This window comes from Tamandua tetradactyla, chromosome 5 (genome assembly GCF_023851605.1).
Source record: "Tamandua tetradactyla isolate mTamTet1 chromosome 5, mTamTet1.pri, whole genome shotgun sequence".
NCBI lineage: Eukaryota > Metazoa > Chordata > Mammalia > Pilosa > Myrmecophagidae > Tamandua > Tamandua tetradactyla.
The window spans coordinates 84,449,242-84,473,721 of NC_135331.1; the positions used below are offsets into that span (position 1 = coordinate 84,449,242).

Here is a 24,480-nt window from a genome sequence, read left to right on the forward strand (position 1 = left end):
AATCCCTTGGACAAATTACATCTGCCTCTTAAAGAGCCATGAAGTGAAATTCAGTCACTCCTAAGATTTCTGTTCCAGGACTGAGCTGTCCTGGATACTGTAACTTTTCCCTCAAGTGCCAACTCACAGCCCTTTCACCATGGCTGAAGTCCATTTCCTCTTATCCTGGAAACAAAGAAGGTCTGAGAAGATGTGGGAGGTAGGGAGAAGGGAAGACAAAAACTTTTCACAGGAGGCCAACAAATGGCTCTCTTGGCCATGCTATAAGAGGCTGAGAATGGGGGTGGAGTTGGAAGATTAACTCATGGAAGTTTAGCAATTACATAAGGGTGCTAACTTTTAAAGAAATACCATCTAGAGAAGTCCAATTATACTTACTGTGGATATATTAGGAGTGATGGTTTGCATAGCAAGGACAGTCAATAGATTCCCTTGGAAAAATAGCAAGTTTCCTAGATTCAATTTTCCTTGAGTAAAATAGCCCATGAATATGCACTGACAGCTCAGTAACCTTTCAACCCAAGCCAACTGAAGGGAAACTTCAGGAATTATAATGGAAGACACTGGGAAAAGAGAAGGGCTATTTTCAATTTACATACCCCTTTTAGGAATACAACCATTGCAACTCAAGAAGACACACCTAAACCTAACCTTTTTATCATTATTATTTAAAAGCTGGATAGGCACAGTTGAGAGAGAAGGGTAAGTATGGAGGAGGCACTGAGGCAGTCTTGTGATGTCTCCCTTGGTATTCTCCTCCCAGGCATGATGCTTTCCCAGTTCCAGCCTGCCCGCCCCCTCCCGCCCCTGCACTCACCCTGTAGCTGCTCAATAAGGGTCCATGCCATCCGAGAGCCGCTGGCATCAAACACCACATGGCCCTGAGGGAAAAGAACATGTGGAGAGAGGCAAAGGGAATAAAAAGCAGAAGAAAAAAAGAGAACATCAGGGGCTCTTTCAATCCGTATGTTTTTGATGTAATTGAGCTTCTGAATGAATGCTATTTATGGCATGTGCCTGCATATAGGACATACCCCAGATGCCCATACCCTAGATTCTAGAAACATTATTTTTTTTGAGAAGAACCCTCATCAGTGAGATCTGAATGGAAACAAAATCCCCAGACAGAACACCAGGAGACCTGGTTTCTGGCTGTATGACCTGAGCAAATCACTAAATCCCTCTGGGAACTAATTTTTCCACTTTAAAAGAAATAAGGAAATTGTCTTTCAAATGTTTTTTTCTTTTAAAATCCTGTGACTCTCATCTGACTCATAAAAAAAAATGGACATGTTTGAAAAGAAATGAGAGAAGGAGTTATACTGCTTTTTCCCTTCTAGACTGGTATGGGGTTCCCTACTCCCCTCTTCTGAGACTGATTATTGCAGAGAGGTAACTGAGAAAAATGGAGAATGTGTGAGGAGAAGGAGCCTCTGAGGGAGTCTCTCTCTATAAGAGGACAGAGGACAGGGAAGTATGAAGGAAGTGCCTGTAACTCACAGAGACGCCTTCGAAGGAGGAGGAGTTCATTGCCCTGTAGATTTGGTCGGTAATGGTCTGGTTGTTGTAGTTGAAGTCCTCCAGGCGCACGCCAGAACGGCCGCCACCTCCAGATGTCTTATTCAGCGCCAACGCCAAGGCCCAGATGGCATCGTATGCCAGCGGTGCCTCCTGGAAGCCTCCTGTCTCCTCGGGGTGTCTTTTTAGCCGTTTAGTCAGTTTCTCCACAAACTCCTGTGATGTCTGGAAGGGAAGAATGGGTGAAAACGGTTGGAGTTGGGGAGAAGGACAGAGAAGGAGGTCCCAGCTGATTCTGATTTCCATTTCCACCCAGCTCAACCACTTTGACTCGAAGGATGGTTTGTGTTCGTGTCGTTAGGTTGAGAACACATACAGTCAAAATTTTGAACTATAAGATATCCTTGTGTCTCTCTTAGGTCAGAAGCTGCGAGACTAAAGCAGGGATTAGCTAGGTCCAATTAGTCTGTACAGCAGTTAGCTCAGTACTACTAACAGAGAGGAGTTTAATTAATAAACATGCTGGATAAAGAATGCCAAAGGATGAAGAGTAGAAATAAAGCAAAGGAGGAAATGTGGCTGTTCTAATAAAGAGCTGCTCCATTAATGTTCTTTCATCCATCAGACTTTCTCAACAGAATTGACCCAGAATCTGACAGCTTTTCTAATTCTAAAAGATGCCAGAAAAAAAATGGTACCACAGCCTTCCTCACTCTCCTCCTGGTTTTTCATACCTCTGTCAACCTGGACGTTTTTTCTTTAGCATGATAACTTCTTGATACCCTGGTGTGCTTTCGGTCCACTGCCTTATGGGGGGTTTTCAGCAGAGACTGGGGACTACTTAAACACCCTTCATATATTTGAAGTCTTCTATTCAACCCCAACTCATGCCCCATGTCCCCAACCTTCTTTTCTCAAGAAATGTGAAAAGAATGATAACTCCTTTGATTTTGTCATGAAATGGGTCAAGAGGTCTGAATATCTATACCTTACAGTAATCTTGTTTGGCTAAATTATCATAGGTAAATTGCTTACTCTCTTGGAATTGCCTTCAATATAATGGGGACAATTATATCTGCCCTTCCTTACCTCCAGAAACTACATAAGGAAAGGCTCAGTGGTCACCTCTTGGGAAGGCACAAGAAACACACGGTGGCATTCCACAGATAAGTCTGTTTGGATTTGGAATGTATTAATACACACTCTAATGAAGGAATAAATAGATGAATGAAGGATAAATAAAACTCTTTGTTTCCCATACCCTGTCCCCTTTTCTTCCATTCAACTTTCTGAAAACATGGAGGAGTGGGATATGCAAAGGACTTCATCAGTGTGGTGCAAACAGCCTCGGCTTTGAAGAGAGACAGATCAGGGTTCAACTACCTTTGACGATGGAACCAGCCAGGTCCCATTCCTCTCTTAATCCCTTAAGATAGCACATACTTAATATCTTAATAGCACATACTGTGCCCAGCCATAATGGGCAAACAATAAATATCCACTGGATGGATAAATGGATAGATAGATGGGTTCAAATCCTAACTATCCACTTACTTGCTGTGTAATCACAAATGAGTTATTAAACCTCACTAACCGGTTGTCCAGCTTTAAAATGAGAATCATATGAACTACATTAAAGTTATTATAAAGATGAAATAAGGACATGTATATCATGTTGAGTATAAGTAAGTTATATTTTCTCATAGTGAACGTTCCCATCTCTCAATCTCACTTTAGTCATTGCCACTCAGATCTATAATTCTAGTCCAATATCACAAAATATGTATCTCCAGATGACTCTACTGCATTTGTAACTGTATGGCCAACCACAGTATCAAAATACCAAAAACTAAGCTTGATTTTTACTCAACTCCAACATTCCTTAGGACACAAGGTTGAAACAAGATTATTTCAAATCACGTGTCCTCTTAATTTCTTCACTGAATTGTTTCACTAATATCATCCCTCATTATTATTATATTATCCCTCTATCATTCTAGATTAATAATATTAGCTACATTAATATCCGTACTGTGTACCAGATACTTTCATAGTTACATTTATCAATTTATTTCATCCTTACACAACCCAAAGGAGTAGGTGCCACTATCATCCCTATTTTGGTGGTGAAGAAATCGAGGTACACTGGAAATGTTGACAATCCAGTAACCTTGATTCTTTTCTCTAATGCAATTTTATTGGGTTATATTCACAGACCATATAATCAACCAAAGTATACAATCAATGTTCACAGTGTTATCATACAGCTGTACATTCATCATCACAATCGGTTTTTGAATATTTTCATTACTCCAAAAATAAAAATAAGAATAAAATAAAGATAAAATTTAAAAACAACACCCAGAATTTTCTACCTCTCCTATTTCCCCTATTATTGATTTACTTTTTGTCTTTACTTTCTTAATCATCTGTCCATACACTGGATAAAAGGAGTGCCAGTCACAAGGTTTTTCACAATCATAGTCACACTTTTATATATAAAAGCTATATAATTATACAATCATCTTCAAGAATCAAGGCTACTAGATTAAAGTTTAATGGTTTCAGACATTTCCCTCTAACTACTCCAATACACTAAAAACTGAAAAGGGATATCTACGTAATATATAAGAATAACCTCTAGAATGACCTTTCAACTCTATTTGAAATTTCACAGCCACTGAAATGTCATTTTGTTTCATTTCTCTTCCTCATTTCAATCAAGAAATCTTTCTCAATTTCACAATGCCAGGACCAGGCTCACCCCTAGCAGTCAAGTCCCATGTTTTCAAGGAGATTAACACCCTAGGAGTCATGTCCCACAAAGTGGGGAGGGCATTGAAGAGTTGGCTTAGAGAGAAAGGCCTCATCTGAGCAACAAAAGAGGTTCTCTGGGAGTGAATCTCAGGCCTAATTATAAGTAGGCTTAGCCTACCCTTGGCAGGAATAAATTTTATAGGGGTAAGCCCCACGTAGCTTTGATTCTTGAAGGTGATGGTATAACTATATAGCTTTTGGGGTGTGACTGAGTGACTGTGAAAAACTTGTGACTGACACTCCCTTTATCTACTGTATGGACAGAAGAGTAAGAAAAAAAAAAGACAAAAATAAATAAATAATAGGGGGAGGTGGGCATGGGATGTTTTGGGTGTTCCTTTTTCCTTTTATTTTTACTTTTATTCCTTTTTATTTTTGGAATAAGCAAAATGTTTGAAAATCTATTGTGTTGATGAATACACAACTACATGATGATACTGTGAACCATTGTACAGTTTGGATGATTATATGGTATGCAAATATATCTCAATAAAATTGCATTAAAAAACTAAACAAAGGGTGGGCCATGGTGGCTCAGCAGGCAGAGTTCTCGCCTGCCATGCCAGAGATCCGGGTTCGATTCCTGGTGCCTGCCCATGCGAAAAAATAAAACTAAACAAAGAAATTTAAGCAAGCCGTTTATGAATTCATGATGATGTCATGAACCGAGGATCACAATTAATACAATTATATGCCAATGAAAGCCAGAAAAATATTTAAATAAAAAGACAAAAATGAGAGGAAAAAAAAAAGGAATTGAGACACAGAGAAGTTAACAACTTGCTTAAAGTTGTTCCAATGGTGAGCAGCAGAGCTGGGATTCAAACCCAGGCACCCTGGTACCTAAGTCTATACCTTACCCAACTGCCTCTCCAAGAGCACCTGCTTGGCAGCCAGCAGCTTGGTTTGTTTTATGACAAACAAAAAGACAATGTCTTTGGACATCACAAAATGCATCCAAGGTTGGGGGCAAAATCACCCACAGTTGAAAACCACTACTCTAAGAATTCTCAAAATGTGGTCCCAGCCCAGCAGCAGCAACAACATCTGTGGAACCTTGTGAGAAATGCACATTCTAAGGGAAGGGCTTGGCAATTTTTGTATTAAAAAGCCTTCCAGGTGATTCTGATAGAAGCTAAGTTTGAGAACTACCGATCTAAACATGAGGCCATTTTTACTGAGTGAAGGCAAATCTGCATCTCTTCTAAGTCGTTATGGATCTGACCTCACCGAGTCTGGACTCTGCCCCTGATCCACGTCTCTCAGTTCTTTTAATTCAATTAAAACCTCTTTCCAAGTCAATTGGTGAGGCTACTCTGTTCTCTGAAAAAGCTCAGCTACCCCCACCCTGGCCCCGCTTCATTTTAGGTTACCAGCAGGCCAGGTGTTCATTTGAAGCCCTGTGGCCTTGAAGGCAGGCCCCATCATTCTCTAGAAACTGACAGCCAGAAAAAGACCATCCAATTCATCCTCCCCCAAAGCCCAGGTGTCCCTCTACACATGCAACCATATCCCTGCTTCCTGCAGAGGCTCCTCTAGTTCCCTACTATGGAACAGAAGCCATGATTGACAGGTCCTGGGCTCAGATCATCAACATGCGTTTCTGGCCTCAGTTACCAACTCCATTACTTCCCCAGGTTCTCAAGGATGCTCTACAGGAAACGACCTTCCAGAATATATCAAAAATACCTTAAACACAGAGTCCCCTTAGAATGTCCCAAGACAGTGTTCATTATCAGAGTCCACATGGCAACTGGCCCTTCCCTCACACTGCCAGGACAAACTTCCTGAATCCTGTTTCTCCCTTGCTCAAAAATGTTCACCAGTTAAACAGCATTACCAGATAAAAGTCCAAACTCTTAGGTAGGTTTCATAATCTTCTACGGGATCTGAAGGGGCATGGATTCAACTAGGACTGTACTTCAGCTTGGCCATTTAGTAGCTGTGGGGGCTGGGACAAGTCATTTAACCTCCCTGAGTTTCCATTTCCTGGTCCATAAAATGGAAATGATTTTTATAAATCTACGTCAGAGCATTGCTCTAGCAGTCACAGAAATCATATATATAAGTCCTTGATTTACTACCTAAAAGAAATTATTACCACAATTTGTATTAATGAGATAATTGGGGGCTTTACAACCCTTAGCTTGCCGTCTAGCATGCTCTCCAAGGCAGGTATTTCAGACCTGGATGTTAAACTTAGCATAGTAAGCAGATACATAGGTTGCTTTATCAAGCTCACCCAGGAGTCTAGTACTCTTAGTGCTGAGCAAGAAAGCCACCTCTTTCCCCCTCCCCCATTGTCCCCAGCCTTACTTGTGTCCCTCGTCTGCAGGGCTGTCCTAGCCCTCCCAAATCAGATGTATCTTTTGGCACCAGGTCTGATATTTAAGAGGCTATCAGCAGCTAAATGATTTCAAAAGTCCCTTTCACATCTCAAATTCTAAAAAAAGAGTCATCAAGAAAGCATCAGGATCCAAGCTAATTGAGTATCAATCAGGAGTGAATATAAAGCAGCCCCGAAATACTAACATACGTCACCAAGAAAATAAAACACATTTAATCCCAGGAACGGTGCTTCTGCAAAGGTGTGCTTGCATATACAAGCATCTGTATTATCATTAACGCCTCTCTCTCATTTGACTTCTCACCAACTGCTCCTCGTTGCCATGGTAACAGCCCTTCCACTCATCAGGGGCATACGAAACATACCACTCTTCGTCTCTCTCTCTCTCTCTCTCTCCTACCCAAGGAAGTCAGAGCAGAGGAGGAACCCACAGGAAACATGAGACAAACAAGTTCAGGGTGGGCAGGGGCTCCTCCCTCCAGTCAGTACCTCCAAACCCTGAGTCTGCCCCCATCCCCTGCCCAGGGGCCAGCCCCTAAGGCCCCACCCCACACTCTCACCATGTTGGAAATGCTGCGGGTGTTGGCAGGGTTCAGCATGACGATCTCAGTGGTGATGTGGCCCTCGACCGCCTCAGTCATCTCGTCCACTGTGCAATTGATGGATGGGTCATAGGTCTTGAACCAATTGTCAGCATACCAGCCGATAAGGAACCAGACGTACTTCTTCCCGAAGAGACGCTCCTTGTACACCTGAATACAGAGAAGGAGGAAGGCTGGGGCTGCACTGTGTTTTGTTTTCATTTGTTTGATCTCACTTTATACTATTCAGCCTCTTAGGAATCAGAAAAAAGCAACAGAACTAAAAGAAAAAATCTCTAAGTCTTGGGGTGGTAGGGAAGGCCTGACAATATCTCCTCCTAAGTTCCTCTCCAGCCCCCATTATTTCTGAGTGGTCTTTCCCAGCAGTCAGAAAAGATGGGAGTCACAGGCTCCTCAGGAAACATAAAGTGGTAGAAAAATGAGATCTGGAGAAAATGCCAGTGTGAAAAGTCAAAGGATGGAGTCAGAGCCAACAAGCAGGGACCTCCTATTACTCATCACTTCAGATATGATCATCTGTTACTACTTTAAGCAGAGATCAGAGAGGAGACCCCATGAGAAGCCCAAGGCTAAGAGCCCGTGCTCCCCCTCCCTCTTCAGATTCCAACTCCACCTCACAAAAAACTTTCCGGGCTTCAGTCTCATAGAAGAGTCCCACGATGATCCGGGCATCCTGGCGCTACAGAATGGAGAGAGAAACAGAGTTCCTGAGAGACGCCTGGAAGTGCCTGAGGGGCTAAGCTGATCACTTCCACTTCTTTGATTTTCTAACCCAAAGTGCTTAGTGCAGGGTTCTGTTCAATGACTAATGAATAAATGTCAACTGAAAGAAGGAGCTAATCTTCTCCAGATGCTACTGCCTCCCAGAATCAAAATCTGCAGTCCCATCCCAGCTCTCCCCTCTAACTGACCACTGTCCCCTTCCCTGCCCCCAGCCCATTTCCAGGCTGAGCCCACCACTCCCAGCCATCCCACCTTAAGGTTTTTGACTGGTACAGCTGGATCTGAGAAGAAACTCTGGCGGAAAGTAATCTCGATTCCAGCCTCCTTCACTCGTTCCTCGAGATCGTCCAAAGTCTTGGGTGGAAATGAGAAACAAATAGGAAAAATAGGGGATGCACAATGGGGTAAGGACCAGAGATGCCAAATGGGGACTGCAGACTCAGAGCACTCAGCCATTCTGAACCTTCTTCTGACAAACTACTTCTGTCCTCATGATGGGCAGAGCTGAGAGAGAAGCATTTGGAGTCATAGCAGGCAGCTTCCACATGGGAAGGTGCACAGTGAACCCCTCTTAAGGCACTATGTCTAGAAAAGTCACCCCATTCACCCCACTCCTACCACTGACAGCAAAAATGGATCAGGGAGAGAGAACATCAAGGAACCAGGAAAAGAGGGAGGATCTGGTGTAGAGAAGATGATGTCGACCTCAAGAGGCCAGGGGACAAAAGGATCAGTGATTGGCCTGATTCACAGAAAGTGGGTTGGTGATTGAAGAGCCACTGAGCATTAAGAGTGATAGAGAACCCAAAGAATAGAATAAAAGGGAGGAATCAGAGTTTCCACCTCAGGGGTAGAGCTGTGTATTGCCAATCTCTACTTCCTCAAATCTCCCCCTCACTATCAGCCTCTCCCTGTGTTGGCATCCCTCTCTCGGTATCAACTACCAGACCCATGGACAAACATGTACCTGTCTGTTGGCCTGCCCCCACCCTCACTCCCTCAGCCCCTGCACCCATTTATACACCCAACATCTCTCTTGAGTGCCTCTGGAATCTACCACCTTCCTGGGTTCCTATCTCATATTTCCTCCCTTCTCTTGCTTCAACTTTGAAGTGAACCTACTTTATTTAAGAGAGTCATTTTCTGGATCTGTCAGAAGAACAGAAAACATCAAAAGAGGAAAAAAATTATAAAACCAGAAAGTTGGGAGATAATTGCAAAAGGTCAACGCATTCACTCCTCTAGCTACAGACAGAATATGCACCAACCCATTCGGAAGGTATTCTCTTTTGATAAAGAATCAAGACCCACCCCACACACACACACACATACACAATGAATGCTACATCGCATGGCTCTCTCTGCTGGAGTAGGTGTGGCAGCCCCCTTCTCCCTTCAGCCTGTCCCTCCTCACCGAAGTGAACACCTCAGTGGTCTGCTGGATGGTGGCGATCTTCTTCCAGCCCCACTTTTCAAAGAGTTTCACACGAGTAGGGTTGTGGAGTGTGGCTGATGGATGAGTTCGGAAGAATGTGGGGAAACGCTGCCGGTTTGACAGGGCCGGTGAGCTTGAGCCATAGGAAAGCTGAGAGGTACAAGGGGAGCCATCAGGGTGTGTTCCTCATGGATGCCCTGGAGCTAAGAGTTCCTTTAACCTTCCCCTCTGCCTCTGGGCTTCTCTTCCCACCCTCCCCACGCCCAGGAAGGCCCCCACACACCCTCACAATCAGGATGCTTTTTTCACTGATCTAACTTCAATTCCTTCCCATGAAGAACGAGGTCAGCTGCAGCCCTGTCTGGCCGGCGTTGCTAGGAAGCCAGCTGGCTCAGGAGCGCAGCGGACTCTGAATCTCCTGGCAAGTCCTCCCAAATGCAAGCCCACAATCCACCCGCCTCCTTTAGGACAGCCCAAAAGTTACGGGCTCCACCTTCCGACCCCCCAGCCCTGCTCACCACAATGAGGTTCCACATCCTGGCAGCCTCAGCCACAAGCGTGGAAACGGAGCTGCAGCCAGGCATGAGGATGATCTTGATGGGGTCGTTGTAGAGCAGCTCGTACAGGTACTTGGTGGCTTGGCCTGGATCGCACTGGATGAGGAGAGAAGGGGTGAGGGCAGGCTCTCCTCAGGAACCTCCCCTCCCTGCAACATCCTGTCCCTTCCTTCACTGCCTATCCCTCTGCTAAAACCTTTTCATCAATATCATCATTTTCTTCTTCTTGACATCTCTTCTTGTCAACCTTCCTGCTTCTCTTCATTTGTTCATCACCTGTCTCTTTCCTCCATCTGGCACCTAATCATACCCTCTCCAGCACAACCCTCCTTCCATATTAACGCTTATGACGTCTTGCCTCTTTTCAGCTCATCCACAGATACCCCAAACCCATCTTCCTTCCATCCCTCCTGTTTCTTACTCCACACTTCTATGCTCTGCGGGTAGAAAAGAGTCAATAGGAATATGAATAAACCCTCCTCAATTCCCCCCAAACAGCTTCCTCAAATAACTCCCTCACCTCTGTTAACTCCCTCTCCCCACCTTCCATTTTTCTCTACCTCATCTCTTTTCAGGGCTAGTGATAAGCACACAAGAGAGAACAGGAACAAGACCATTAGGGAGTCCTGCCCAGAGATCTATCCCACCTGCTGGGCCCTGACATTTGACAGGTCCATTAGAAAAAAAAAAAAAGACACTGAGGGGTGGGGGTGGGGATGAATCAAGGATGAGAAAGAACCTGGAGAGAATAAATAGAACAGGATGCTCAACAAACTAGATGATTTCAAGGGTGCCTGAAAGCAAGGCACGGAGATGGGGAAAGTAAATAATGCACAAAGCTAGATAGGAAAAGAATGATGACAGGAAGGAGGGGAAGTGGGGGAGGAAGAGCCAGCTATGGGTCTCCCACTGCCTATTCCCCTCCTGCTGAAATATGACATTTCAAAAGCTGCTGGAGCCCCAAAGGAAGTGGAAAAGAAATGGAAGTCAGTGGGGAGCGAGGGCAGAGGGGACACAGACAGGAGGCTCAGGAGACTGGGGAGGATGGAATGGAAGGGCAAGTAGAAAGGAAATAAAGGAGCCCCCCTAGGGCCTGCTTGCTTCCCACGGAGGCCTGACATTTGGGACACCGTGGGAAGTTGGAGAAGGGGGAGCCAGGGGAGGTTGGCAGAGTCTAAAGACCCAGGCTCACCCCAACTCCTTGACCCCCCACCCCACCTCCAATCCCTGTTAAAGACAGTGCTCAACACTCTGAGGTTTTCTCTTCATCCCTCACACTTGGGCAAACTTGTTCATCTCTACCACTCTCAAGTCCCACTTTCCTGCATTCTCTCAGCACCTATTACTCCAGAAGTAATATCCCCCCAGCTTCTCTGAAGCCCACTCAGTGCCCCGGCCCATTTCTTGTGTGAAGAAAAAGTTGATAGGCACGATGTGACATAGAAGACCTATACAAAGGGGCCAATGTATGCTGCCCAATGTCTCATCTTTCATTTCCTCATTACTTCTCTACTTTCTTCTTATATCCCTTTCCCCTTCCACACCTTATTTCTCACTGCACCTGTGCAGGATACAGGAAACTTAGACAAGTCTCACCCCTCCCAGTACACTTCCTCTTTTCTCCTATCCTTTGCTCTTGCGAGGATTTGGATTTGCAGGCAGGAAATAACACATTCTAGTTTGTCTGCCTTCTCATCCCTGCTTGCTGCCTCTGCTATTTTCTCCTCCAGCTCTATTCTCCCAGGTGCCCCATCTGCTCCCCCAATACCTCCAGGGAATCACCTGTCATGGTGGATGAGTTTGAGCTCAGAGTGAGGGCTCCCCTATATCCCTATGATCTCCTGCCATCGCAAAGTCTACATTCATCTATCCCTTCTCTCCTCACACCCTCAACCCCAGAGCCAATTCTCTCTCTTGTTCTCTAAGTTTTTCCTCTCCATCACATCTGACCCTCTGTTTCTCTTCCTGCCTCCCTTACCCCTCTGCTCCTCCAATAGGCATCCTGGTGTTAGCTAAAGCTCAGGTATCCACTGAGGCAGGATTTCTCTTGGTGAAAGATATGTGGGATCTATCCCTGATTAAGGAGTTAAAATCTTATTTTTAACAAACTCCTTTGGTGAGTCTCATATACACCAAAGTTAGAGAAATATGGTGAAGGTAACAGTAAGGAGAAATCTGAACTTGTCTCTCCATTGAACATTCCTTGTACTCTCTTCTCCCCAAGTGCCCTTCACCTCCACTTCTGACCCCTCACCATTCACACACCTAATTATAGATTTTTTTATAGAAAAGTATAGATACTTTTCTAAAAAAAAATTGAATATAAAGCCTCAGTCCACCCCAGGTAAGAAACCACTAAAACCTCACCTTCTGTACTTTAATTCATTTCACCCTCCCTTAATCCCTTAAATCTCTGGGCCACCTGTCAGAGAAGATAAATTTGAGGTCCCAAATCTCCTTCCTTCCCAGTGCCTCCCCTTAGATTATTTATGTAGGGGATAGAGGACCATTCCCCATTACCCTTGAACCCAAATTTTCTTGCATTCCCCCTCTTTCTATCCCCTTCCTAACCCTATATTCCATTCCCTTCCCACATCCTAGAGGCCACGATGCTATAAGGGAAATTAAGCTCAAGACCCAAGTTCCACAGGATGTCCCTGGGTCTCTCACTATCCCCACCTCCTCTTTCTCAGTTCCCCATTGTCATTCTTTTCTGTGCCCTCTGTCTTCTCCCTGTATCCTGATTTCTCTCCATCCCCATGCCGCTGTGGGGGTCCCCTTTTGGACCCCTAATTCCACATGCTGTCCATTGCCTCTGCCAATGTCCAACCATTAGATGCCACATACCCCCACAGTCCCGGAATCCTCAATAGGATTAGGGTGAAGGCATGAGAGTCAGGTGGGGCACACAGCTACCTTGCTGCTTGTTATGATAAATGAAACTAGAGCTCTCAAGTGCCTGAAATTTTCCTTATTCTGTTTCTATTCCTTCTAGCCCAACCTACGCCAAGATTTACCTTGTTACCATGGTAAATGTAAACCCCTGATCCAGCTCCCCACCTCTGACAGTCTCTCCATCCCCCAACCTGTTCCAGGGTTAATTCATGCCCCTGGATTGACTAGTACCCTAAATTCATAACCAGTTCCCCCAACCCTCAGCTTTCACTCCAGGGCCTCCCCGGGTGGGGCTGAGGGGTCTGCCCTCCAGCGTGCTTAACCATCTTGAACGCCCTGCCCCTCCAGCCCCTGTGACTCTCCCCTAACTCCCACAACCCCAGCGCGTTCTGCAACTCGCACATGGGAGGGGTCTGCCTTGAGATCCCAGAGACAACTCCAGGGACTCAAACTGAGGTACCACGCAGTTGGTCCCCTACCCCCCAAGCCTCCACCTTCCACCCGCCCCCACGTCCCGGGCTACCTTGCTGTCGTGGTGGATGAGCTTGAGCTCATAGTCCGGCAGGATGTCCCTGCGGCTATTCACGTCCTCCAGCGCCATCTCCACCGCGGGTTGGCAGGCCTGGCCCCCGGGCCAGCCCCCACTCATGGGAAACAGCGCCCCGATGTACACTGCGCGCCGTTCTGAGGAGGGGTGCGGGGGGACCCGCGGGTGAGGTCGCGGGAGATGGGGAGAGTGGGAGGCCCACATCGGAGCCACCCCCGCCGTCATCACCACCAGCAACGGCAGTGGCCACCCCACCAGCGGGGAAGGGGTCCCCGGACCCATGGCAGGGGTGGGGGGTGGGGATGGAGGCAGCTGCTTGGGGAGGGGGAAGAGCTCAGGGAGGACAGTTTTCCCCTGGAGGGCTGCTGAAGGGGTGTCGAGGAGGCGCCTCCATCCCGGGTTTTGTGGGAAGGAGAGGGCTAGGGCCCCAAGGAAGCAAGGAGGGTTGGCTTCCTACGGCACCCGCGGCTCCCGCCACTGCCACCGCGGACTCTCCTCGCGGACTGACTGACCGACCGAGGGGAGGAGGAAGAGGAGGAGGAGGGAGATGTGGAGTTGGGAGGGGGCTCTGACGTCACGAGCGGCGCGCAGCAGCGGGAAGGGGGGGTGGGCTGGCAGAAGATGAGGAGGGAGGAAGGGGGCGGGAATGGAGGCGAGCTCCGAGGTGGGAACCACAGAAGGAAGAGGAGGGGAGGAGGAGAGCGAGAGAGAGGACGCGACCTTTTGAGAGCTAAGGAGCCAGCGAGGAAGACAGGGGTCCGCCCAGGGGGCATTAGGGGAGGAGAAAATAGGGGAGGGGGCGTGCCAGGAGGGCGGGGTGGGCGGAGAGAGCCCCCGGAGGCCGAAGCGCAGGAGAGCGAGGGATGGGGAAAGGAAGGGCTGAAGTGAGACGCCAGTAGAGGTTGGAGCTTGAGTATCTGAAATGGAAGTTTGGATAGCTGGGGTGAAGGAGCGAGGGCCGTAAGGGGCAGCAAGGGAGAGGTTTGGGAACAGTTGGGGAGAGAAAGTTGAGTGGGGAAAAGGGGGGAAATTGTGTGGATGGGGAGTACGGGGGATAAAGGAGGGAAACATCGGGCTGGATAGACAGAAGACCGATTAAGTGCGATGGGAAAAGAAAAAAGGGATAGGGAAAGGCAAGATAAAGGGAGGAGTTCAAAGAGAGTGAAACGCCTGGCCTGGGTTGAGTTGGGTGTGATGGGCCGATGGAGTCCGTTAGGTGAAATCCTAGGGAGGGGGCAGGCAGGAGATGGTTCTAAGCAAGGTCGGGGGAGAAAGAAACCCCACAGAGGAAGAGGAGTTGGAAGCTCAGGGTCTCCCAGCATCCTGCCGCCCCCTGCTGGGGATCTGCTATTTGGCAACCAAGCGGAGTCAGGGAGGAGGAGGAGCTGAGGGATGGGCAGCCAAGCAGGGAGATGGGAGGGGCCGCAACCCCGCGGAAAACCGGGACTGGAGGCAGGAAAACAGGTAGGGAGAGAGGGGGTGGATGGGTGGGGAGGTTGGGGGGAAGACGGGACCCCACAGCCTAAGGGCCGGATCCCTGGGGGTGGAAGGTGGAGAGTGAGGGGTAAGGGATTTGCAGCGCACGCGATAAGGGTTTCTTATCTCACCTGAGTGTGGCGGTCGATTCACTGGCAGCAGGAAAGACGGGGGATCAGAGAAGAGTTACCACTGGCGCCCAGCTTCCCAGGCCTGATCCCCAGCCCCCTCCCACACCTGTCCATGCCGGAGTCGGGGGGAGAGCAGAAGCCTGCGTTTCTGAGGGGAAGTTGCCTGAGGATAAGAGTAAGGTGGGGCTGGGGGTCAGGACTCCTTGGTTTTCTTCTTTTATTTTTCATAGGACAACAGAATTTGGGACAGGAGTGCCAAAGGCTAAGGCAGGAGCAGACCCTGTTTTTATGGGGCTTAAAATTAGGGTTTTTTCTTTAAGAAAACAAAATCCCAAATTACAAATACAAATTGGTTTTAACCAATTGCTGTTAAAAATAGCTTACTTCTGCGATTTTTACAAAACCCTATGATCATGTGAACACATTATTAGTGCCCCCCATATTATTAAAAGAGACCCCTGTGAGAGACCCTAAGTTTCATTAGCTTCAAGACAAACCCACCCCTAGAGGGGCCTCTTGACTTAGAATGTAATGGACAGCTAGAAGTGGAATAATGAGTTAAATCAGGACAGGCAGACTGTGTGTGTGTGGTGGGGGGGGGTCTTGAAAAAGTCTGAAAAGATACAGGAAGCCTGAGGCAAAGGAATGGGAAGTCTCACTCCAGAGGGAGAGAGCCTGGGTGCCCAGGAAAGGAGAAAGTTTATGGAACTAGATGACAAAGAAGGTGGGACATGTGATTCCCCAGGGGAGTGAGGGAGGTTGTCTAGGAGGTAACTGAGTTATACAGGACTATCCCGTCCTGTATCTCATCCCTGGGTTGTCCTTAATGATCTGACAATTCTGCCCCAGATTAGGGCTTTTTGCTCTGATACTTTTTTAATCAATTTTTTCTCAATAAAGCACAGGGTTTATTTCTGAGTCTTTACAATAATTCAATAATATAAGGAAAAGCTAGAGATCAAATAGGGAGGCTTGATTCTAGAAGAGGATGATGCATGGAGAGTCCAGAAATGGACTGAGGCTAAGAGAAATAAGAGCATTTAAACCTGAAGGAGGGTGAAGGAAGGTGAGATTCATAAAGGAAAGAGAAATTATGTGAGGACCAAGAATTGGGGCTGGGAAGAAGAAATAAAAAGAGAAGGGTAAAGGAAGGAAGCTCCCAAAGTAGGTAATATGGGAACCAGGTACAGCAGTAAGAAGCTGAAGGTAGGTGGATGGAAGAAAGAGTTGGACTTTTACCTCTGCCTCACCAAGTCCCACCCCCCCACCCCCTGCTTGTCCTTTCCCTCCATGGATTCCCCCCAGCTCCCATCCTAGCACAAGTGCCCTTATCAGCTGTATGCAAGCAGCTGTTCCCCTCACCCTGGCAGTGGGGCTTGGGGGTGCTCCACTGGCCCTGACTACAGCTGCTCCTGGAGCTGCCCACCAGATGGAAGTCGGGATCACATCGGAAATCCACCCGGGCTCCGTCCAGAGCTGGGAGGTCCCCACCCGTCAGGAAAACCTTCCCATTTTCCAGGGTCAAATAAGACTTGGAGCAGATTCGGACTGTGGAGAGACAGGGAAATAAAGAGAAGCAAGTTGGAGAAGGTACTTTCCCCCTTATGGAGGCGAGGGAGTCCAGTTGGGGTTTGAGTCCACAGTCTACTCAGGTGTAAAAAGGACTTGCCTCTCTGGCTTCCACTGTTTCCTTAATTCTATAAGCATCCACATTCCCAAAATAAAAAAGTAAAGGAAAAGGCATTTCCATTGTAGGAACCCAAGATGGAGCTATAAGCATACAAAATGGGGTCTTTTCAAAGTCAGCAAAAGTGGGTATTTCTCTGGCATTGAAATGTGTGAATGTAGGTGACTTTGGATGCACAATCAGATTTACCTTTCTTGTTTATATTAATATTAAATAGGTTTTTGTTCCCTGGGTTGGAGATAGAGGGATTCAAAAATGTAATGAAGTCATTTTAGAATCTTTGTGCTCAGACTGCCACTAATGATCCTCAAAAGAACAATTCACAAAGTGAATAATCAGAAGTTATTTTAGCAAATGGTCAGTGGCCTAATGAAAGGAGGCTGAAATGAAAGATGCAGGTTGCTAACTTTACCAGCTCCAACAGCTCACAGCAAAGTCCTTTTTACATAGTAGTTGTTTAATAAGTGTATTTGTGAATTTGGTTACAAATTGTGATTTAAAGTGCTGACTTGCAAGGGGCAATACTAAATTTAAGGCAGGAAAAGGACTGGTCCTGAAGAGGGGAGGGGCTTTCTGAGGCTACTCACCACAGCGGCTGGGTGTGTCCATATCTGTCCAAGAGCCGTTGGCCAGGCACTTTCGGACCTTGGGCCCCACCACTTCGCGTTCCCCCCGGCACACATACTCAATCTCATAGTCCACGGGCAGGAAGTTGATAGCCTTCACCTGGTCCCGAGTCAGGCCCCGGTACCTGATGCCCCCTTCCCAAGGTGGGTGTATGATTTGGCAGCCTGAGGGATGGGTTGGGGTAAGCGTGCAGAGAAGAATGGTGGAGAAAAGGAAAAGGCTGGAGTCAGCTGCCTGAAGCAGGGTAGCATAGGGCGTGGTTAGTGGGCAGGCTGAGGACAGAGGGGGAAAGGGTGGGAACCTAATTGCATGGAGTGAAGGCTAGTAAAGAGCCCTGGACTAAAGGAGAGAGTGTTCCAGACCAGGGTTAAAGTTGATGGGGAAACCCACAGTGGGGAGGGAAGGATGCAGTTGGTGGTAACAGAGAAAAGTAAGAAATCGTATGCGAGTGGAGATTTATAAGAAAGGCAAAGTGAGGGCATTTGAGATGAATTATGATGAGAGGAGAGGGGGGGCCTTATGAGGTCACCTGAGCAGTAGGAAAGGGAGGAACTGTGGTAGTAAAGTGCGGCTTGGGAAGGGGGAGAAAAAATAACGTAGGGGACATGGAAAGGTGGCCTAGTATACTAATACAAGGCAGGGGAAAGGGGGTGCTGGGTGGTAATGCGGAGTGATGAGCAGGAGTCCAGGAGTAGTAAAAGCAGAAGAGGTTGCCAGGTATTGTGGGCCGGCATGCTATATGGGGCTGCAGGGAGAGGGGAGATGGGGTGTGGGGTGGAGGAGGGCCGCGGTTGTCGGAGGAGGCTGCACCTTCTGAGGTGGCGTTGGGGGTCTGCGCCCCGCCCGCACCCGGGGGGCGGAGGAAGAGCGGCGCCAGGAGCAGCAGCAGCAGCAGCAGCAGCATCTGAGTGAGAGGCGGCCGTGAGAACCCTACCGAGCCCCGCCGGCGCGGCCCGGCCTCCCTCTCGCTACCTCCCAGACTCCGACCCGGCTTAGCCCGGGGAAGAGGCGAGCGCCCCGCGGAGGAGGCGGGGGCGGAGCCCGGCGTGGGGTTGGGGGAGAGGAGGAGAGAAAGCCTGTCCCCACCCTCCTCCTGCCTCCCTCGGCCCCCCACCCTCCCGGGACTCCACCTCTCACCACCTCCTCTCGCCGGTCCCCCGCGGCTCGCCCGAGCCCGCTAACCTGCGCTCCCGGATCCCCTCCCCACCGTTCCTCCTCCTCCCCCCCACAACCCCCCAGCCGCCCGGCCTCCCCCTCGCGCCCCTGCCCAAGCCCTGCTTCCCGCGGGCCCGGGCTCTTACCTCGGCGCGCCGGCCCAGCTCCCCGCTCTCCCCGGGCCGCAAGGCCCCAGGCCCAGCCGCTCCTCCCCGCTCCCCTTCCTTTTTCCTCCACCGTTCCCCTCCTCCCGTCCCTCCTCCCCTCGAATCCAGGCCCCAGCCTGGCCGGGGTCTCTACCCTCCCCTCTCGCTTTCCCCAAACCCCACCCCCGTCTCTCCTTCCCCCGGGCGGCAGCGGCCGCGGGAGCCGGGAGCCGGGAAGAAAGGAGGCGGCGCCGGGCACCCGGGAAAGCTCCCGGGCGGAGGGAAGAAGGAGGGTGCAGGAGAAGACAGGGCGGGGGGGAAAAGAGGGGGAGACCGGGGAGAGGGCGCCTCCCACAACCCAAGCCCCGGGAGCCGCCCCGGATCCCAGCCCCGCCCTGGACCGCCCACAGCGCCGGGGGCGGGAGGCGGGGAGGGAGGAGAGAGGGTGACACTAGTGCATACGCTCACACTGGCGGGGCCCGAGCCCGGCTGAGGGACCCGCCGGGAAGGAAAACTGAAGACTAGGGTGGGGGCGAGAGAACCCGAGCCAAAGGCAGAGTTGCTGGCACTGAGACAGGGAGTCTGGGATGAAGGTGGAGAAAGATGGTTGCACAAAGAGAAGGCAGCCCTGGATCAGGTTGAGAAGAGAGGGGCAGAAACCGAGGGCCCGGAGGAGGACTGAGATCGGTGAGAGAAAAGAGAAGCCAGGGTTCGGACTGTTAGGGGGATGGCAAGGCCGAAGATACCTAGGCGGGAGAAGAGTTGGGTGGGGAAGAGAGCTGGGAGACAAAAGCAGCCTATGGGTGAAGGCAGCACAGAGAGGGGATTAGAAGCAAAGGAGGAAGTGGGGTCATCAAGGAGAGAAACTGAGGCAGAAAGCGGGGAGGGGGGGGACAAGAGAAAAAGGAGCTTAGGAGTGGGGAGAGCCAGTATTATGGTCTATGCTCCAATCAGGCCTCATAATAAATATATCTTGACTGAGAACTGGAAGCTCTAGAGACAGTAGGAAAGCTGCCTTTTGACAGCTGGCAGAGGCTCCTGGCTATTACCAGGATGTGTGTGTGTGTACTAATGGGTATGAATTTGGGTTGGGAAAGGAGACAGGGATCCTTTCTGAGGTGGGGGTGGGGGGCTCCTTTCTGGTTGGTCTTTCCCTGAGTGGGAAGAAGCCAATATTGTGATATTAGCTAGAAGCAAGAACTGAGGTTCTCTACCTTCAACCCTTTTTTTATAACAGATAATTTTGTTATGAGCTCTTACTGTCCTGAATTGAAATTCATAGGCAATCTAACCTACCTACAAACATTACTTTTAAAATTTCAAAATGCTTCCCTATCTGTAATATAAAAGAGAAACTAAAAGTAATTTGCAATAAAATAATATAAGCTGTATTTTAAAGTGTGAGTGCTGAGGCCCAGGATACTAGGAGTCACAATGAAGTAGACAGGGGCTTTCACTCCTGCATAGTATCACGGGGACGGAACTGCTTACAAATGCTGACAGATCCAGGTGCTGAGTTGGTGACTCAACTACTTCCAACATGTTGCCTTCAATACCGTGATTTAATGAAATGTTGAACAACTCTTGGTAGCAAAGTCAATCTTACCTAAATTTACACAGTACTGTAATTACATTCCTAGAAAGCTCATTGTATATTTAAACCCATTTTTTTTTTAGTGTATTAAGTTCTTGGCTCAGATAATTAAACAGGTTTTCACCTACATGAATGTCCTGAGGGACATTTGAGAACCCAAATGACGGACAATTCGTTGTGCATGCTGTGCTTTGAAGAAAAAAAAACAGGTTTTTACATCCTTGCCCTGCCCATAAATGCCAAGGGTGTCCCCTCCCTCATCATAATTACAGGGGGAAAAAATGAACAGAAAACCACCATGCATTTTCAAAATGTTCCATAGGGAGTCATTGAGAACCACTGAACCAAGAAATGGGCAGAAGAGAGAGAGAAAAAAAGAGTATGGGACAGGATTTCTAACCATTCAAAATGACAGCTACCCCTCCCCTGTGTGGCTTATCCTCTCAGCTGGGCAGAACCAAAGAAATGTGGGTGACAATTAAATAACATTATTAAACCAGGAAGAATGTTGTGAAGGGAATTTCCCAGAATGTTTGGGAAGAAGACTATCCTGTCTCTGTGGCTGCACCCCAGGCTGGTTGGTGCAGCTGGCTGGCTGGCACCCTCCCTTGCTGCTTCTCTGTGCTCTTTGCAAGACTGGGTGGACACTCTTCCAGATCCAGCAGGGCCCTTCTGTGGGAGAGCATTTGAGTAGGCACACTCTCTCAAGAGCCTACAAACAAACTCTCAAGGTCCTCACCTAGTGTTTCATTCTGACAGTTTATTTCTGGCTTTCCTGGAGCCCTGCCTGAAATCAGGGGGTTGACAGGGATCTCCCTTAAATCCCCCCTGGAAAAGAGGAAACTATGATTCTATAAAACTGAAAGGAAACAGCCTCAATGTCCAAGCCACAAAGTACCGATCAAATGAATGAGAATGTATCCATTGAAAGGAATTATGCAAACATGTTTAAAAGAGTGTCCATGACATCAACATGGAAAATATGAGTAAAAAGGATACAAAATTTTTACCATGGTTTAAAAACTGGGAAAAAGAAAGGATATCAAAATGTTAATAGCAATAACCTCTGGGTCATGAATTAACTTTTATTGTTTATTTGTTGTTGAATTTTTGTTCTAATTTTCTACATTTTACCTTTATAGTCAGTTCTAAATTATTTTAAATCTCCCTAAGCAAGTTGAATCAGCAGATCCAGAATGTATTATTCATTTGAGCAGGGGCAATTGGAATTGATGGCAATAGTTCCAATTCTATGCAAGCCCCTCACCTTTTTCTGCTGGTGAATGCAACCTTCTCTCCTTATACCTTTTTAACCTCTATCACCTCCAGGATTCTTGGCCTTTATTCTTCAGAGCCTTTATTATTAACGTCCCTCCTGTACTGCTTAAGTACCTTTACCTCACACTCCTCAATTACACCCACACTCCCTACCCCCTCCCCACTTAAATCCACACTCCCCACCCCCCAATCTACTTCCTCCCTTTACTTCCACACCAAATATAAAACTCCTCTCTTCTGGAAAGGAGCCTGGGCTTGACCCCATCCCTTCTATCCTTACCTAGGACATTTTGAAGATGTTATTTTTAGTTAAGGTGGGGCCCTGTCATGGTCAGGTTCATGTGTCAACTTGTCCAAGTGGTGGTACCTATTTATCTGGTTGGGCAAGTGCTGGCCTGTCTGTTGCTATGAGGACATTTCATAGAATTAAATCATGATCATGTCAACTGCATCCACAGCTGATTCCATTTGTAATCAGCCAAAGGGGAGTGTCTTCTGCAATGAGTAACGCTTAATCTGATCACTGGAAGCCTTTTAAGGAGGATTCAGAAGGGACAGGCTCTGTTCCTGCTTCAGCTGGTGAGCCTCTCTTGTGGAGTTCGTCCATACCCTCCATTGGAATTGTCGGCTTCACAGCCTGCCCTATAGATTTTGGACTCTGCGTTCCTGCGGTCACGTGAAACACTTGTGTAAATTTATATTTGTGAGTGTTCCCTGTTGATTCTGTTTCTCTAGAGAACCCTAACAAATACAGGCCCAAAAGAATGAGATTGGTTATTAATCCTAATACTAGAGGCTTTATGAAGAGAAAGCAGGTAGAGGAGCAGAAGTGGGAAGTCACGGGAAAACAACAGAAGCCCCCAAAAAAGGAGAGGACATTACCATGTGAAGGAAAAGCCAAGGGTCCCCCAGGATTGCTGGCCTAACAAAAATGCTATCATTTTCCTGGGAGGAAACTGTGAAGATAATATATTCCCATAGTTGAAGCTAACCTATTGTGTGGCATTTGTCATAGCAGCTGGGAAACTAAGATAGTTTCCTTCTACCCCAACCCTGAGAGGATATAGACCATAACTTAACACCCAGGAAGTCCTGAAAAGATATTTAATTCTCACACAACCATGCAAAATGGTCATTAATGTCCTTATTTTGGAGTCTTATTTGACTGCAATTCACAGTAAATAGGAAACAGGTCAAAGGTCACCCAGCTATAAAATTGACAGAGCCAATATTTGAACTTTAGTCAGTTGGTCTGTTTCTAAGTTCTTTCCACTGCATTCTGACACTTAGTTTCAAGGGCCTCCTCTCATCCACCTCCCATCCCAAGGCATTTTCTGTCGAAGGTCAAATTATATTTCAGTTCCATTTTCTCACATAAAGTAGTATTGGTCAGTGTACAAAGGGAGATACCCATGTACTCCCATGCTGGGATAAAAGCCGTCTTAGGAAGGGTTTTCTGTCCTACACGGCTCCTGCTGTTGAGAAAATATCTGTGGCAAAGGTTTAAAATTCGACATGAAGTTATTCACTCTCTGGGATGAACGTTCCTGTTTGACACTTCCTCTCACTTGTCATTTGTATGTTCTCACTTTTCTTTTCTAGACAGGAGTACACACTCAACCACTGGGGCAGATGAAAATAAAGGGATGAGGGAAAAATTTCTTTAACAAACCCTCTCACTTGCACTCCACACATAATTCTAACTTGGTTGTACTGGCACTTCTGGCCATGGTTCTTTGTGCCAGTAAAAAGAAACAGAGGAAAATTACAAAGCTATTTCTATTATGGTTTTTACAGACATGTACAGGTGAGCTCGGTCTGGAATTCACAAAATGTCAAGGAAATAAAAAGGTCACACTGTGAATACCTGCTCTAGCACTTACTTCCACTACCCACAAGACACAGTGAGGTAGGGGAGAACTCTTACCTCTCTCTCTCTCACTCTTTTCTCTTTATCGACCTCGGAACCAATAACCAGATTATGAAGTGGACAACTGGAAGTTGACTTTATACATAATTTTTCCATAAGTAGCTCTTATGTAATGATGAATGAACATACTGTAATTGAATACTACATAGCCTAAGCAACAAAAAGAAAAATAAACCCATTCATCCTTTCTTCCAAAGAATATATGAGGTCAAGTCTACTTAAAAGGCTCCGTTCTCATAAACACACATTTAACAAGCATTTCTATTTGGGTATAAGCCTCTGGGACTAGCAGAGAATTGAATTTTAAAGATTTAAACATAAATAAGCATTATGTTTAAATAAATATATACAATTAAATATATAGTGGGTATGAATATCTATATGTAATTATTCATACCAATCTGAAAAGCATATGTATCATAATATATACAACCAGCTGGTAGAGGTTTTGTTTGTTCATTTTGCTGCAACAGATTTGTCTCTTCAATCAAATCCAATTCAGATACCTATGATGATTGTTCATGTATTTAAAGCACATTAACCAAATAATACTTAGAGTAAAAGACACTCCACCCAAGTTTTTCTATTAGAAGCTACAGAACTCTGAAAACCCATTATTTAATCTGCATGTGCCCATAATAAACACAAGGATATTTCTGCAGTAAAATGCATAACTATTCACATTAGGCGGGGATTAGAAAAAATTTAAAAACCATCATTACCTGCATGCGTGGTTTTGCCATGAAATGAATGCAAGTCAGGCCAGGTTTCACCACCAAATGAATAAGAAGCAGAACTTTTGATTTGTAGAGCATTGTGTGGATTTTGGAATTGCAGAAAAGGCACTGTGGAACCGTAGTATAAACATGAAAAAATGTTTACATTTGCGTTAGCAGTTAAACAAATCTGAGGCAACCAACTAGAAATTCTATTTATGGAAATACCATAAAAACACCAGTGAGGACCCCCATAAAGGCCCTATATGGAAACACAACCAGCCCGGCATCCATGACCC

The 24,480-nt window shown here is 47.0% G+C and overlaps 1 protein-coding gene across 1 annotated transcript in view; it reads right to left on the reverse strand.

Annotated features, from left to right (window-relative positions):
* The window catches only part of GABBR1 (gamma-aminobutyric acid type B receptor subunit 1), a 28,370-nt gene extending 9,350 nt beyond the window's left edge, over positions 1 to 19,020 (reverse strand). Inside the window, exons 1-13 of the mRNA XM_077161167.1 lie at positions 18,664 to 19,020; positions 18,173 to 18,266; positions 17,323 to 17,526; positions 16,411 to 16,596; positions 15,049 to 15,069; positions 13,418 to 13,578; positions 9,961 to 10,095; positions 9,422 to 9,592; positions 8,260 to 8,361; positions 7,898 to 7,963; positions 7,243 to 7,434; positions 1,501 to 1,743; positions 818 to 881 (exon numbers count right to left, since the gene is read on the reverse strand). Of these exons, the coding sequence (XP_077017282.1) occupies positions 818 to 881; positions 1,501 to 1,743; positions 7,243 to 7,434; positions 7,898 to 7,963; positions 8,260 to 8,361; positions 9,422 to 9,592; positions 9,961 to 10,095; positions 13,418 to 13,578; positions 15,049 to 15,069; positions 16,411 to 16,596; positions 17,323 to 17,526; positions 18,173 to 18,266 (1,639 nt within the window). The 5' untranslated portion in view covers positions 18,664 to 19,020. The remainder of the gene's footprint in view (positions 1 to 817; positions 882 to 1,500; positions 1,744 to 7,242; positions 7,435 to 7,897; positions 7,964 to 8,259; positions 8,362 to 9,421; positions 9,593 to 9,960; positions 10,096 to 13,417; positions 13,579 to 15,048; positions 15,070 to 16,410; positions 16,597 to 17,322; positions 17,527 to 18,172; positions 18,267 to 18,663) is intronic.
* Between the last annotated feature and the right edge of the window lie 5,460 nt (positions 19,021 to 24,480).